This window comes from Acinonyx jubatus, chromosome A1, assembly GCF_027475565.1.
Source record: "Acinonyx jubatus isolate Ajub_Pintada_27869175 chromosome A1, VMU_Ajub_asm_v1.0, whole genome shotgun sequence".
NCBI classification, from domain to species: Eukaryota; Metazoa; Chordata; class Mammalia; order Carnivora; family Felidae; genus Acinonyx; species Acinonyx jubatus.
Genome location: NC_069380.1, coordinates 194,751,078 through 194,767,696, shown reverse-complemented (window position 1 = coordinate 194,767,696; position 16,619 = coordinate 194,751,078). Strand labels below are relative to the sequence as shown.

Sequence of the window (16,619 nt, the reverse complement as noted above, 5' to 3'; positions counted from 1 at the left end):
TTCTGCATTCCATTTTTTATGAGAAAGAGGAAAATGGCGGCGGGGGGGTGGGGGGTGGGGGATGGAGGGGACACACAAACCGATATTAAGGGCATATTAAAGAAAGGGTATTCAAGCATATATCTTGATTTGAGCATGTGGACCCAAACCATTTATATTTTATAGCATAGTAAAAGCTTGGAGCAGAAAAGGAGCATCCAGTCCAACCTCTTTGTCTTCTAGATGAGCAAACCGAAGCCTCTGGGCATTAAATAAGGGCCCCACACTTTCAGCCTTATAGCAACCGACTTAGGCAGGGGAGCCATGGGGCTTGTTCCTCCATCCACTCCTGCCTCACTCAAGGATTTGACTCTTGCCTGCAAGGGACTGGAAGGAAGCTTGGCATCCTTCTTCTCCCAGGGCACCATTCTCGCTGGGCTTGCGAAGCTCATGCATTCATTCACGTACTCTTTACTGAGCACTTACGATATGCCAGACACCATTCTTGGTACTCGAACTACAGAGAAGGACCGGACAGGTGCTTGTCCCTAATGCACCTGCCTTCCAGAGGGCTACCCGGTCTGCAAAAGGGCACGACCCAGCCCTACAACAGAATTCTGGTGATGTTCCATGCTCCCGGGGGAAGTAACATAGCTTGTGTGAAGGGAGAGGGACTGGCGTTCGCTAGAGATGAGATCTGACCCCTGAGAAGTAGCCAGTCATGTGGCAGTCAGAGGGAACAGCGTTCTAGTTAAAAGGAACAGCAACCCCAAACACCCGAGGCAAGCAAGGGAGGCAGAGTGACCAGAAAGGAAGCCGGTGGGGCCAGAATAGAATCAACAAGGAGAAGGTGGTAGGCGTGGAGCTGGGCTGGGAGCACTTGCCCCAGGACCCCAGGAGGTGGAAGCAAGACTGAGATTCGGACTGGAGTGTCCAGGCTCACAGTTGTTATAGTTCTGCATCAACTATGCTATGCAGACCCTTCTCTCATGTTGAGTCACCCACCAGGTCAGCTACAAGAAGACCCTGCCACACTGGGAGGACCCCGGCCCTGCCGAGCTCACACTCAGGGTATGGCGTGGGGCAAGCCTCCAAAGGCCGAGGGAGCCCCCAAGACCAGACGGACCAGACAGCATGGAGATGGGAAGTGGACCCATCCCTCCCTAGTAGGCGCCATGACTCATACAAAGTTAGTCAGTCATGAATGAGTCCTGCCAGCCCAGAGGAAGGGCTCAATAGAGTCCAAGGCTAATTTTAAAAACCACTATTATTAATTTTTGATCCCACAAGAACTCATGAATACATTTTCCTTATTTAAAAAAATGAAATGAAACGAAACATGGTCCCTAAGGCTAGTGTCCCCTTAAGACTCCTCTCCTCCAGGGGCACCCAGGTGGTTCAGTCAGTTAGGCAACAGACTTCGGCTCAGGTCATGATCTCATGGTTCATGAGCTCGAGCCCCACTTTGGGCGATTCCCGCTCCTCTCCCTCTCTGCCCTCATGGGATTCTTTCTCTCCCTGTCTCTCTGCCCCTCGCTCACTTGCACCCTCTCTCTCTCAAAAAAATTTTTTAAAAAAATTAAAAAAGGAAAGACTCCTCTCTGCCAATCCTGGCCATCGGCTCAGTTCCCCAGCTCTCTCTCACCTGGACCTAAATACAATTATTATTCCAGCCCATCTCAAACGTCCTAAAATGCACTCCTATGAAAGATAGTGTGGTTTCTATGTGTTCATTCGAATAACTTGTGGCACATTGGCACATTGTATATACTGGTCTGCAGCCTGTCCTTGTCCCCACCAGACAGTAGGTCTTGAGCAGCTCTCCAAGTTCTGACGTCAGCACTCACCTCGCTTTGCTCATTTGCCGTGTCATATTCCTTAGTATGATACGTCGCTGTTCGCCTCCCTCTGAACTGGCATTTAAACCGTTTCCAGTTCCCTTTGTATCACAAAGACAATCACGCTGCAGTGAAATTTCCTCTCTGTCCACCATGTGGGGATTCTTCTGTGATGAGGGGAGGACTCTACTCTTAGAGGCAATCCCCGAACGGAAGCAGAATCTGCTCTGGGAATGTCTAAGCACCTAGGGAGCATCTAGACCCCACAGACCTTGCCTTACTGTCACTGCCCTATTCCCTGGACGCCACTGGGACTCTGTAGAAGGAGGGACTTAGTTTCGATGGGCTCTAAAAACTCTCCCAGCGGGGGCAACCTAAAACTCCCCCAATGCCAGGGAGTGAACAGTGGGACTTTCTCACAAGTAGAGGTGTGCTGCCCTTTCAGAGGTTATGAGGCACTGGCAGGAGGCCTGTGGATTTCAACGCCACTCCCAACAGTGCACTGTGCTTTAATGGTGTTCCTGGGGAAGTGACTAGTGCACACATACCGCGAACTTCTGTTTGCCCTTTACCAGGGCCTTCCTGGATATCAGGGGATATGATGTTACTTCCCACAAATTCTGTGTAAATAACTGAGCCGGAGTGGCTAATTTGTAATGAGATGAGGGGAAAATAATCACCATCTACTTTGCATAGACCGGAGTTCACAAAGCACACAGTTTCTCATTTCATCTCTGGAACTACCGTGAGATATACACAGGGAAGGGATAATTACAGTACATATTATGATAATGTTTCATGGCAACTGTTATTCATTACAGCTGAGCAGACTCAGACAACAAGAATGAATTGGTTGCCCAAGGTCACATAGCGAGGAAGCGAGGGCAAACCCAAAACTCGGGTCTTCTGACTGCTAGTCCATTTCTCTGTACTTCCCAGCTGTGCCGCCGTGAAGACCCGCTTATAATTCTGAATGCCTAAGGGACAGGTGCCCCCTTGGCAGACTCTGCAGGATATAGTGGAAGACCATATTCAGAGATAGACTTAGGTCTTAAGGAGCCAAGTGAATCAAGAGGGAAGCAAGCCAAGTTCGGGGTAGGAGGGCAGGGCAGTTAATTCAACTGGACTCTGAGATGAGTAAGTCCGTGTTGTCTGAGAGAATTTTACTCCACCCATTAATTAAAGATACTCTCTGGGATACTTTGGCTAGCTGCTCATGCAGGGCCTCTCTAGGGAGGTAGCAATTAAGCAAAGACCTAGAGGAAGAGGAGCTTCCAGCTTTGCAAAGAAGCAGGGAAGAGCAAAGCAGGTGTAGGGAATAGCGTGTGCCAAGTTCCCAGATGGACAACCTCACAGCAAGGCTGGGGACCCCCTCTGCGGGGAGCCAAAGGGAGTGGGGGCAGGAGGTGAAGGGGGTCCCTTGATGACTGGCCTGGGCAGTCAGTGCTAGAGGAGCTCAAAGGATGGCTTCCAGAAGACAGGACTTGAGGGCATCTTGAGGAAATGACTGGCGTCATTCAAGGGAGACACAGCGGGAGAGGGCACTACAAACAGAACTGTAGGCAGAAGAGAAATGGTCAGTGAATAATGGGTAAGACTGTCTCTTAACTGTCAAATGGACGGAGGGGTTATAAGGCTCACTGACATCCCATTGAGACGCCAATAAGGAAACTGAGCCCAGTGAAGCCTGGCCAAGGGAATGGCAGGGCTCAGTCCAGCTCCCAGATCTACCAAATTCCCACCCTCCCATCCGGAGCTGGCTCCACCCCAGCCTCTTCTGCTGGCAGGGCCACTGTCAGGAAGGAGGCCCGGGCTGTGGTCGGATGTGAGTAGAAGGCCTCAGCAGAACCCTGCGGTGGAACCGTCTGGCCAGAGCTCCCCCGCAGCCAGCACTGCAGCCCCCAATACTCTGATCTCAAAGCCAATTCCTTTGTTCCCACCCCCCCCCAGAAGCTTCCCAAAGACCTGGGGGACACCTTTGATATTTTTTAAACATTTTTGCACAAAACAATGTAAGGAACCAGGGGAAAAGCATGGCTCCATCACCAAACTGTTTTGGCCAGAAAAATAGGCCCGTGTCCTGCCAATTCCATTGCAGTTTGGGAGCTCCCCCCAGGGAGGAAAAGGGCGCGCACAGGGAGTCAGGTCCGGGAGCACCACGCAAAGCACCATTTCCTGGTGGGAAGTCGACTCTTTGCTCAGGGCCTAAGGCTTAGCACAAATTAGTGGTGCCCCTGGGGGATCAAAGGTCTCTACACCAGCCTGGAACATGGTCAGATCTTCTGCCAAACTCCAACCATAGGTCACTCGGATACTTAGAGCCAAGAACACTAGAGTAAAAGGTACCTCAGGACTCATCTGGTCCAATCCTCCACTTATAAAACTCAGGCCCAGAGAGCCACCTCCAAATCAGCCAGGTTCTTCCGAGGTAAACAACAGCAAAGTGCTAAGTCGTGATGCCTGTCATCGCTGCAGACGCTAACAGTGAAGTAGATAGTGTTATGACCCCTGCTTCAACCACAAAGAACCTACCTAGCCTAAAGAGGTTAAGTCACTTGCCCAAGGTCACACAGCAAGGAAGAGTAGTCAGGACTCCAGTCCAGACCACTTTACCCCACGGCCCCAGGCCTCCTCACAGCCCGCTGCATCAGGACTGTAAGCAGGATCTCTGACCTCCCAGCCTCGTAGGGCATTTCCAACCCAGGTTCACTAATGCCGAACGTGGTCTTGACCATGTGCATTGGGCTCAGCTCTTCCACAAAGAAGCCTCTAGACTCCCCACCTGCATCCGGTCCTGCCTCCGCCTGGACCTGTGACGTTCTTTTTTTAGTGCTGCACCCGCTCCTTCCCCACAACCCTCCGCCAAACCAGGATGGCTATTCCTGCTTCTTCAGTTCAGCTCGAATGTCACCTGTTGAGAGAGACACCCGTCTTTAATGTCTACTCCCAGCCCCTCTTCACGTGCTTTACAGACTGCAATTATAAGTCTACGTGTTTGTGTGTGTATTGTCTCCTCCCCTATGTTTCTGGCAGGCACAGTTCCTGGCGCGGATAGACAATTAGAAGGTGTAAAGTGAAGGAACAACCGAATGAATGAACCAGAAAACGAAAGAATACCTTAGTTCTTCTTCAAATAAGTGCCTGCACAGAAGCTTACCCTTGTCCAAGTGATTTTGTTAAGACTACATAATCCAGGGGGCGCCTGGGTGGCTCAGTCAGTTAAGCGTCCGACTTCAGCTCAGGTCACGATCTCACGGTCCGTGAGTTCGAGCCCCGCGTCGGGCTCTGGGCTGATGGCTCAGAGCCTGGAGCCTGCTTCCGATTCTGTGTCTCCTTCTCTCTCTGCCCCTCCCCCATTCATGCTCTGTTCCTCTCTGTCTCAAAAATAAATAAAAGCGTTAAAAAAAAGTTAAATATAAAAAAGACTACATAATCCAAAAAGTTACTTTGATCCAAGAGCCTGATAATTATGAGTGTGTATTCCCATGTCTTTTTCTACGTCATATAGAGATAGGTACATGTGGTACCTATATGGGATCCCATTTATGGAAAAATGATTTAACTATGTTATATGATATGTATATTCTACATGTTCTATAGATTACATAACACATAGGTCCACCAATATACATCACCCTAAAAAAAAAGTACAGAGTATATTTTTCTGCAATTTGCTTATTTAACCACATACCCTGAACGTTCTCCCCCGCTACCACATATAATCTGCCTCTTCTCGCTAACAACTACATATTATTTTCGAAAAATAAAAATTAAAGTACTCACTCTTGGTGGGATACTCAAATAGTCTAAGAATGGCAAGTAGAAATCACTGGATCATAAGCACCTCTTCCCACCATTGCCACATCTCCCAGGCCAGAAGGATGTGGTGTCCAGATAAGGGTGAGTGAGGGGGTATTCGTGAATGGACAGGAGCACACAGCAGTGCGGTGAGAGGCACAGGCTCCCGGGCAGGAGAGAGATGTGGGGTGCAGCCGGATGAGAGTGAAAGAAGGGCAACTAGGAAGAAAAGTTGGGGAGCCTAGGGCTGGGTTCGTCAGGGAGAGCCTTGAGAGGGTCAGAATATGGGGAAGAAAGCTAGAAACCACCCCAGTCGGGGACCGGAAGTCGAAAGACAGAGGGGCTCTTGGAGCAGAAGAGAAGCATAATGGGGGAAGTTCTTCCATCCCACGAAGAAGGTGGACAATCTGTCTCCCAGTGGTTTTCCCACCTGGCTTTCCAACACCCAGGAGCATTTGCCTGTTTCCGAGTGAGACGTGTTTATCTCCATTCTGGAGTCTCAAAGTTCAAAACAAACTTCCAAACAAAGGGACCCTCCGCTCTGCAGTTTTCGGCTTCATTCTCTTGCAAGGACAGAGCCAAGATTCTGCTTTCCTGATGACTTTCACAGCCAATTCCACCGGGAATCCCACCCCCAGCTTCCTTCTGCGTCTTTCCTGGCTGCCTCCGATTGTTGTGGACATCCTCACGGGTATAGGTTTTTTTTTTTTTTTTTTTTTTTTTTTTTTTTAGCTTCTTTTAACTCTTTTCTTCCTATCTTTATAATGATGCAGGAAAAATAAGATTGTTTTCCCAACAGCAATTTGGGGCTGGTAGAGTGGACCAAAGTTCTCTCCAAAGAGCTGGATTCATCAGCATATATTATTAAAAAGAACCCTAGACAAGAAGAACCAATCAGTCAAGCTCCCTGTAGTTGGAAAATTCTGAGACATATTTTTATGGCCATCACTCTATGGAAAAGCCCAACAGGTTTGCATAAGTAGAAAATGACAAGAATGTCTCTGAGGGCAGGTATAAGTGAGGGATATACTAAAACTCAGCACACGTCGTGTTCATTTGCTACGCATTACACTGAGTATTTTAATACACACAATAATCCATGAGGTGGATACCATATTAATGTCTATTCTACAGATGAAGAATTTGAGGCTCATAGAGTATCTCACCCAAAGTCACATAGATACTAAATGACACAGGTAGGACTGAAAATCAGCCAGTCTGGAAATGGCTCCCAGACTCTTAACCAAGCCACCATTGGGTTTGCCTAATTCATACTTTGCTAACTTAATTATTGTCTACCACCCCTCTTCCAAGTAGGAGTTATGCTCCAGGAGAGCAGGTCCTTGTCTGTCCTGTTGTATCCCCAGCAGCCAGCATGGGGCCTAGCACAAAGTAGACACTCAATAAATGCGTACTGAGTGAATGAATTAATGAATGAATGCTATGGTTTTATTTGACGATATCCTGTTATCTGAAAATTTCTGAACATTGAGGCTTTGGGTGATAACTAAATATGTTTATTGAACAGTCCTATTAATTTTACCTATTTAACTTACCTGACCCTGCTCCCGGGGCGGGGGGGACAAAACTTTTCCAAGCATTAGAACCTAGCAAGTTACATGAAACTTAGGAATTGAATAAGGAATTCTAATCTGAAAATTTAAAGAGAAAGTACATGCAAATTTAAAGAGATCTTTTGGAATCGTGTATTTAGTGATCACTTTCTATGTTTTCAAAGCTGTTCCAGGCCCCTGGCTTTTTCAGTAGCAAAGGTGGTCTATGAACCACCTGGGATACTCATTTCAAATGCAGAGCAAGAAAACCAGGAAACTGGGAATCTGCATTTTGCGACCATCTCAGTTGGTCTGACATAAACAGAACTTTGACGCCTGCTGTGAGGAAGTTAAGGTTATTCTCTGCCTGTTGGAAAAAAACCCTAACAAGCTACCAAAATGTGTTTCAAAAACTGCTGACCCTTTGATTTATCTGATGATTCCTTAAGGACTGTGGTGTCTTGGGATCGTGAGCCATATCAATTTTTTTAGTCCTGTATAAGGCAGGAAATGTTGTATTTATCTGCAAGATACTCTTTCCCTAGTTTTGAGCGGGTGGTCACCTACCGTTGCCCTGACATCCCGGACTCCTGTGTACTGATTCACTCTCACACGGACCCAAGCCAGGAGCGAGGGGAACTGGTCCAATTCCGCCGTGAGATGCTGCGTGTCCAAGGGCAGGTGGCTCAGCCTCGGTGACCGACTGTTTGCATGTCCATAAGCCTGGGGTGTGAGTGTTCCCCACGTTTTGATTCTACACATGCTCAAACCAGAGTCCTTCTATAGACAGGGATCAGGGAGTCTCCCAATCTTGTTTTTCTGTACTCAAAAGTCATGCTTCTGTGACCATGAATTAAGTTCAGAAGGTGACAGAAGGAGTCAGGGGACTGTGAAGAACCCCACCCCACGGCATTACTCACGACCAAAAAATCAGAATATAGGTTTCTGTAATCCACACCCGCAAGAACTAATTACAAAGATAATAATAATAATACTTTGGGCAAGAGTCAGTTGGCCATACAAAAACTGGGGGAACCAGTGAGGTTGAGCCGGGAGGCCACATACCTGCCTTTGCCACAGATGGGGAACGACCTCAGGGTGGCGATTCCCAGACCTTCTGCTCTGAGGGCTGTACAATAGTAGATCCAGAAAAGACCTGGGGCATTCTGTCAACAAATATTTACTGAGACCTCCTATGTGCCAGGCAACGTTCTGGGGATGGGGGGCCCTGTGGTGAACCCACCTGACGAGGGCCATACTCTCAACGAGTTAAGATTCTAGTGGGGAAGGGAGATGATAAACAATTGTCCCAAATGAATCTCATAAAGGGGGAGGGAGGGACACATGTGAGGAGGCTGGTGGAACCCGTCATGTCCACCCACTCGGTCCAACTGCCACCTTACACACGTGAGGAAAATGAGGGCAGAAACAGCAGTGACCTGCTCAAGACCAGAGTCCACGGAGCAGGTTAGGAGTGGAGTTAGGAGACGCCTGGGTGGTTCAGTCGGTTAAGCGACCCACTTCAGCTCAGGTCATGATGAGCTCACCGTTCGTGGGTTCGAGCCCCACGGCTGGCTCTGTGCTGACCAGCTCAGAGGCTGGAGCCTGCTTCGGATTCTATGTCTCCCTCTCTCTCTGCCCCTCCCCTGATCGCGCTCTGTGTCTTAAAACTAGATAAACATTTTTGAAAAATTTAAGAAGCAGAGTTGGAAGTGAAAACTGTCTTCCTACAAAACCCATCCTTTCTTCACAGCCCCTCCCAGTGACTGCTTTATTTCCCTAACACTGTCTCCGCATAGACCCCGGCACTGAGGGAGGGGAAAGAAGCGCTCAAGCACCCCTCGGCTGGCCCCAGGGTACAAGGGTCCCCTGCATCCCCCCCCCTCCACCATCACACCCCAAGACCCAGAGAGAAGCCCGGCGGGGCGGGGCCTGGCCACGCGCCGGCGCGTCCAGCAGGTGGCGGCAGCGAGCGGCCGCGCCCCCCGCGCTGCCACCCCGCGAGCCCGCATCATGGATGTCGAGCTCTCCTATTTCGCTTTGCTCGCCTTGGAATTCGAGACTCCAGACGAGGACCAGGATTCATGAGCCGGTCGCAGGGGCCCAGGCAGGGGCCTCTGGCTCCCGACGCTGGCCGAGAGGTGGGTCCCGGGGCGGTGGCTGCTCCCGAGGCCGGGCGGGGACGCGCTGCCCCCGCCCTGCCTCCCCGTGGTCCACACCCCCTTTGGGCTCCGGAGCCGCGGGGACGGAGTAGTCGGGGGTGCGCGCGGGCCGGCGCTGGCAGCCCCGCTCAGCCCGGCACTGGGGTCCGAGGGGCCGCAGGACGCGGCGCGCGTGCCCTCCCGCCGCCTCCTCCTCCCTGCTCTCACCTGCGCCCGTTAGCCCACTAGCCTTCAAGGCTGCAGCCAGTGGCTGCAGCCCAGTCCGCGAGGGTCGGACCGCAGAGGGAGAGAGAGCACCTGAGGATACAGAGCGGGCACTGGACTGCCTTTTCACTCCCCAGGTGATGAGTGAGGTCGGAAGATCGCAAGATTTAAAAAGCAACCGGGTCCTCCGTATTGAATGAAAGACCCAGTGCAAAGGCATCACCATGAACACGAGCAGTAAGTGGGTCCTCCTCTCCTTTGCCATGGGAACAGGGTGGGGGCGGGAGGTGCAGGAGCCTGCGCTGGGGCTGCCTGGAAGGAGGAAGGAAGCCTGCCATCGTGGTGGACACATGGCCCCCAGACTCCTTCGTGGTCCTTCCTGTGCTCCCCCCGGGAAGAGGGATCTGGATCTGGCTTTTCATGGTCATTTTGCTAATGTTTTACTGGCAGCAACACTTGCCTCTGCGGGGAAGGCTGCCTCTCTCCTTCTAGCAATGCCTGGGAAGGCCTAGGAAGCACTAACGAACGTGGCCATTGTCTGACTGTGGGGCTTCTGAGGAGACCTCCCTGCACACAGCTGGAAAGCCACGGAGGACCTGGCTTGTCCTGAAGCTGGGAGGAGCAGGGAGGCTGGCGCTGGGGCTGGTGCTGGGTGGATGTGGGCAGGCAGTGGGCTGGGAGCGAGCAGTTTGATAAACAAATCATCAGGAAGCCACCTCTGGGTCTAGAGATTGTGAAATATCCTGCTTCTGAGCCTGCAGCCCCACGGGCCGGGGGCTGATGGCTCCACACACCTAAAAGCTGTGTGGCCATCCTGAGAAGAGAGGAAAGGGACGAGCCCTTCGGCCGAGGTCTCTAACATGCTAGAGGCAAGGACTGCTTTGCAGAGACAGGACCAGACATTTTGCTGCTGGGCTGGGCCTCGGCTGCTGAGACACGCAGGCAGAAATGCAAGGAGGCCCAGTCGGTTTCTCTGAGTGTAGTCCCTTTGACCGTGGGCACCCAGATGACCACCACCCTGGAGAGGAGGTCGGGGTTCAAATCCTCTCCCTCCTGCCTCCTCATCAGCTTAGCTTGTCCTTCCAGTGGTAGGTGGGATTGTTGAATCAGAAGACCCCTAGCAGCCTTCAGTTCCCTGGTCTCTGACTTTCCCGTCCGTCTCCTCTCTGGATCCCAGATTGCTCAGTAAAACGAGAAGGGTTGAATCCAAATCTGTAAGTTTCCTCTGAAGACGCTAGAGCTGAACAGCAAGGCTAGAAAACTCAGTACCTTCGGAGGCTGTGTCCAGACCAAACGCACGATTTCCCCACCCTCCCTCCATTTCAGGGCTGGTGGTGTAGAGGGGAGGAAAACAAAGCAACAGCCAGTGAGATGGAAATGAAATATATTTATTTACTATCTATTTGTATGACTCATCTCTCTGCTGTCTTTCTTTGTGTATTACATAGCTCTGCTAAGCAAGCGAGTGTGGCTGAACTCCCTCTGCCTCTTCCAGCCAAAGAATTTTGCCTCTTGATTTTCACAGTCTGGACTGGTGCTTTTTGGCTTTACCCCGGGCTCAGGAAAAGAGCAAAATTCTGTAGACCTGCTCGCCTGAGTGGGCCACACTTTTGCATCTGCGTCCTTTCAGCCAAGATGTGAACGGCCTGTCACTTGTCACTATCTCTAGGGGGGGAAACGGATTTATGGGAGTCCTTTCTCACTAAATGATAGAAGAGAAAGATGGCTCATCTATTTTTCAAGAAACCGAGAAATAAGTTCACAAGCAGCTGGCCCTGCCCTTGTCTCTTGTCCCAGCAGCAACACCGAATGTTCCTAAAAGAAGGAAACAGGTTTTACTTTAAAAAAAAAAACAAAAAAAACAAAAACGAAATAACAACCAATAGAGTTGAATACTGCAGAAGACGAAAACTAACAAAAATGCTATTCCAGCCTCTCTAAGTAGGGAGAGTGCATTCATCTTCCAGGCGTAGTGGAAAATAAACAGAGTACAGTGACGTGGGGAGCCGTGGGGATCCCTAAGGTCCCTCCCCATAAGAAGAAGTGTTTCTCTAAGGGCTACCTGGGGGAACACTGTGGCCACTCATCTCAGGGCTCGGGGGCTGGGGTCCATCATCACCGAGGCTCCTCGCAAGGCTGAGAGGCCGCAAATGGAGAGAACAGAAGTCAGACCTCACGGAAGTGAAGGAGTGGACAGGGTCACCAGGTTATAGGGACGGGGCGTTGGCGGAAGGTCGTTGAGGTGGCCCGATCTAAGCAAAAACGCTCTCCCCTTTGGGATGTGAAATTCTTACGTAATCCTCATGCCTGAAATTGAACCTAAGAGAAAGTCTTACTCAGTTTTTCTTTCACTTCCACGTACTGGGTCCTCACTCTCCACCAGTCGGTGTGCTAAGCCTCTCACCTGCATGGTCTCCCCAGCTCTCACCCCCAGCCCGTGAGATGGGTGTGTTTACTCCGGTTTTACCAGTGACGCCTCGTGGCTGATGTTCACTAACTCTTCAAGCCGTGCAGTTAGTTGTTGGATTATGAAAGGTATTTGGATACATTGCGTTTTGACAGGGTGCATCATGCCTGCTCAGTGGTTCAGATGTTACGGTTGAAGTGGGGCAAAGCATGAGATTATTATGAAGTTGTTATCTCGGCAGGAGGAGTGTGGGGCGGAGGTCTTGGGAGAGCATGTAAGAGCTGACAGAGCTCGGGCTCTGGGATCCGCTGGTCCCGGGGTTCTGGTCCTCCTCTTCTCAGCCGCGCGGTCTTCAGCATGGTTGTCGCCACAAACTGGGGATGATGGGACCCACCTTGCATGGAATGGAGATAAATATTAACACGGCGTGTAAAATGCAGAGGGTGGTGCCGGGGCCGTAGCTGGCCTCATGTCAGTGATGGCGCTGTCCTTGTCACCACGGTGGTCATTGTGGCCGTTGTCGCTGTGGGCTCTGTGTCATTAGCAGGCGGGTCACTCAGCCTCTCAGATGTCACACCGTTGTCATAAATCGAGGATGCCAGAAGGGTGGTTTTGTGGATTGAGCGCGATCACGAGACAATGCTTTGTAGACACACATGGAATTGTTTGTATTCGTGAGACACCCGCGGCTCAGATGGCAACACCAGGGGAACGCTCCATCAGCGACTTCTCAGGGCGCTTCTAGTCTCATCACAACGCTTTCCTCCAAAAGCTAGCTGAGCGTTAGTACCCCACAGAGCAGGAATTTGAGACAAAGGTGTAATTTTGGAGGTGATGGAGTGAGCTGGTGGTACCGACGTGGGTGGAATGCCAACGGACCCTCCTGCTGATGCATGCTGTCCGTGCGCCTTCGCTCTGTTCCGTCAGAGCCTTGTCCGTCATCCCACACTCGTCCACATGACCACTGGCCACTTTTCTGAACCCACAGAGCAAGGAAGGCGCTGACCCCAGCCCCATCACTTTCACACGGAGCCATGGAGGCACCCCCATCTAATCTGCATGTTGTTAGGCAACAGGAAATCTTTGGTTATTCCCTGTCAGTGTTGCCCATTCCCATGTCGGCCCCAGGAGCTCCCAAGCCCCTTGGTCCAAAGCCAGGGGAAACTGAGTTTACCGCAGGTGCCAGAGGCCCTGAGCTCCAGAGCCGATTCTGGGTGCCACAAAATGCCGTTCTCCTCACGTGGGTCAGAACCCCCACAGCTCCTGAAAACTATGGCTTGCCGTCGGCATAAAACTCAGCACCGGCCCATCCTCCAGGTTGGGGAGCGTCATGCACACCATGTACGGTCGGGCCGAGAACCACCCTCCTTCGCCTCATCGGCTTTTCCTGTCCTCTGACCCTTGCCTTGGTCTGCATCATGGATTGGAGTCGCTGTTTTGGAGTAGACTGTTTTGCTAAAGAGACCATTGAGGGGTTATATCACCCCCACAAACGTACCAGGAGGTAAGCAGACACCATCCTGGGGCTATAAGAACCTGAGCTTTGGGGTATGGGTCCCTGAGTTCAGGTGCAAGATCCGTGGTGCACTGTGCCTGTGATCTTGAACTGGAGAGCTCACGTCTCTGAGCCTAAATTTTATCACGTACGGAACGTGAGCGATCACACCAAAGTGCAGGGTTGTGGTGAGGATTAAGTGAAATCACGTGAGAAACTCACTGGCATCGGGTCCCAGGGGATGGAGTTGAATCTGAAGCTGAATTGGCCATTGAGCAGAGCCAGGTTCTAAAATGACAGTATCATAAGAACCCAACCCTCTGGTTGGAAATGAGCATGCTGTGCCGCTGTTGTAGCTAGCATTAGGTTCTGTTCATAGGAAAGCCATAGCTTCCTGAAGGAAGGCTTCGGAAAGATTATTAACCCAGTGTTGTATATGGCATGGGTTGAAAATTCAAGACAGGAGGTTGGGATCCTAGCTGAGAGACAACTACCCTGGTTCAGAAAAGGTCTGAGGGCCAGGAGTTTGGGGGCTGCAAGGGAAAAGGTCTTTTAGAAAATAAAATCTACATGGCCTAGCACCTGTTGGATTGTAGGGTAAAAACGAAGGGGAGGAAACTATCAGTTAGGGTCCTGGCAGGGAACAGATGGGCAGGTTGAAGGGAGCGAAATACAAGGAGCCTTTGCAAGTGTGTGAGAGGCATGCAGAGAAGCGAACAAGGAGCCAGCACGGCCAAGTTCTAGAAGGCTGGTAACTGCCTGACCTCTCTCTCCTCCCTGCCTCCATCTCCTACTACGCTCCCCGTTGGCCCAACCCAACCAGGGGCCAGAGGGCAAGGAAGGCGGTTGACGGGCCCATAATATTCAGCCTCGCAGGGCGCAGTGCTGAGGAGAGAAGGCAGCAGAGTGGTGTGGAGAGGCCTGGGAGCTCAAAATTGAAGACATCCAGCGAAAGACGCGAGCTCTGCCAGGTCAAGAGCTCCAGGAATTCTTTAGGAACAGTCTCCATTACAAACGCAAACTTGGCGGGACACCCTCTAGAGAGATCTTAAATTCGCCAAATTTAGATAAAGTAGAAATGGCTCTATACTTCATAAAGGTGGAGATTTTTTTTTTTTTCTTTAAACCATGCTTCCCAAGTGAATGAAGCAGTTGTCAACAAATGATTACTTGAGGCTGGGCGGGGGCGCTGGGGAATAACGTAAGGAACCGTTTAAAAACCATCCGAAATGAGTATAACACACCTCTGAAAATCGCAATGTGATTTCAAGAGTATGTGTGTTGCCTAAAGGAAGTGATATCAGTTCTGAGCTCCAGTTTTCCTATCTGGCAAAGGCTTTCACTTGCTGAGATATCATCTGCTGTGGTGAACGGTCCACAGCTGGCTGAGCTCCAACGGTAGCCAGATTCCATTGTAAGAGAACAGAAAACAACCAGAAGTGTGGGAGCACCTCTGACTTGTTGAATATTTCACCAGTTAAGTTGTTCCCCTTTAGTCCTTAAGGGCACAGACTGGAAATTGCCCCGTACTTGCTGGGTGTTCTTGAGCAAGTCGCTTGCCTTCTCTGTACCTCACTCACTTCCTCATCTGACCACACGAGACCTAAAAATCATGCCTCTCTCATAGCGTTATTGTAAAGAACATGTAAGTTAATCGTTGTGAATTGCTTGAAACACTGCAAGTGTTTATAAAATGAATAAAACCAGTGGATATTCGTTTGCTAGACTTGCCACAACAAAGCACCACAGACCGGGTGGCTTAAACAACAGGAGTTTATTGTCTGACAGTTCTAGAGGCTAGAAATCCAAAATCAGGGCGTCGGCAAGATTGAGTCCCTCTGAGGGCCGTGGAAACAATCTGTTCCAGCCTCTGTCCTTGGGGGTGAATGGCCGTCTTCTACCTGTGTCCCTTCACATCATCTTTCCTCTGTGTGTCTCCAGATTTCCCCTTTTGATAAGGACACAAGTCATATTGGACGGGGGCCCATTCTAATGACCTCATTTTAACTTGGGTCCCTTTGTAAAGATCATATCTCCAGATAAGGTCACATTCTGGGAAGAGAGGGTTAGGACTCTACAACATAGGAATTCAATCGGTAACACAGTATTTGTTACAAAAATGACCCCCTCCAGGAGAAGGCTTTTCTGTGGGTTGGTTTCCCCTGAATATCAGCTACCCCCTACCCCACCCCACCCCACCCCGTGCTAGTGGAAGATGCTGACCTCTGACCAGCAGGGATAGAGCCTCTCCCTGAGCACTTGAAGGGTAGGAGGTCCCCAGAAGGGAGGACTGTGGAGGCCTAGTATTCCACACTCAGTCTGTCTGAAGAAAACACACTCCCCACTCCATCCTCTCTCTGGGTCGTTATGCAAAAGTGTAGCATCTCAGTGGTGTAACAGAATTTATAGTCACAATATTGGTTTTCAATCTGCCTAGTTCCTGGGAATGTCCAACATGGGGAATAAGAATTGGATTGCTCGTTTGTTCACTCAACAGATATTTACTGACCACCAACCCTGCACCAGGCATGATGCGGGGGGACACAGTAGTAAATATAACAGCCATGGCTCCTGCCTTCGTGGGTCATGCAGGCCATCTGAAAAATGGGCCATCTGGTGGCCAGCGTGATGGGACATGTTTTATTTGCCCTTCCTCAGGTTTTCAATGAACTTGAATTCTTTGCCAACGTTGGGAAACTGGGAAATCGAGATATCAAATCTGGGATTCCTAGCTCCTCTTGAAAAAGCCAGAGAGGGGAAGGTCTCCATCCCTGCCCCTATTTTCCTACATGACACTAGTCAGTAGGATCGCCTGCTTTTAGTGGGGCAGGTATGGGTCTCTAGGGCAGAGCCCAGTTGCCACTGCTTCGTCTCAAACTGCACAAGGACAGCCTTGTACTTTTATGTTCCCTCGCCCCTGTGCACGTTTTAATTTTTAAACCCCAGTCTAGTAGATGATCAATACAACATTAAACACAGAGAAGTGTCTCTTCACACAGAGATGCCAAGACGGCAACATATCCACTAATTTTTCCCGGAGAAAGCTTGATCTAGAGTTAGCAACTGATTAACACTGCCATGCTGTTAAAGTCCCCTTGGAATGAGCAAACTCCTGTCGCACAAATAAGGATTTCCTCAGCTGACCCATTCCCAGAAGGGTGATATCATATCCTGTCCGATACA

At 50.4% G+C, this 16,619-nt stretch overlaps 1 protein-coding gene across 8 annotated transcripts in view; it reads left to right on the top strand.

The window, feature by feature from the left end:
* The first annotated feature begins 9,126 nt into the window (after window positions 1–9,126).
* ABLIM3 (actin binding LIM protein family member 3) overlaps window positions 9,127–16,619 on the top strand; it is a 109,286-nt gene continuing 101,793 nt past the window's right edge. For 2 of the 8 annotated variants that reach the window (XR_008289281.1, XM_027076827.2), the window contains exons 1-2: window positions 9,129–9,309; window positions 9,672–9,771. Coding sequence is in view for 1 of the 8 variants with exons in the window: in XM_027076827.2 (XP_026932628.1) it covers window positions 9,759–9,771 (13 nt within the window). In the remaining 7 variants the exon portion in view is untranslated. The other 6 variants (XR_008289275.1, XR_008289278.1, XR_008289280.1 and 3 more) reach the window with 6 other exon arrangements.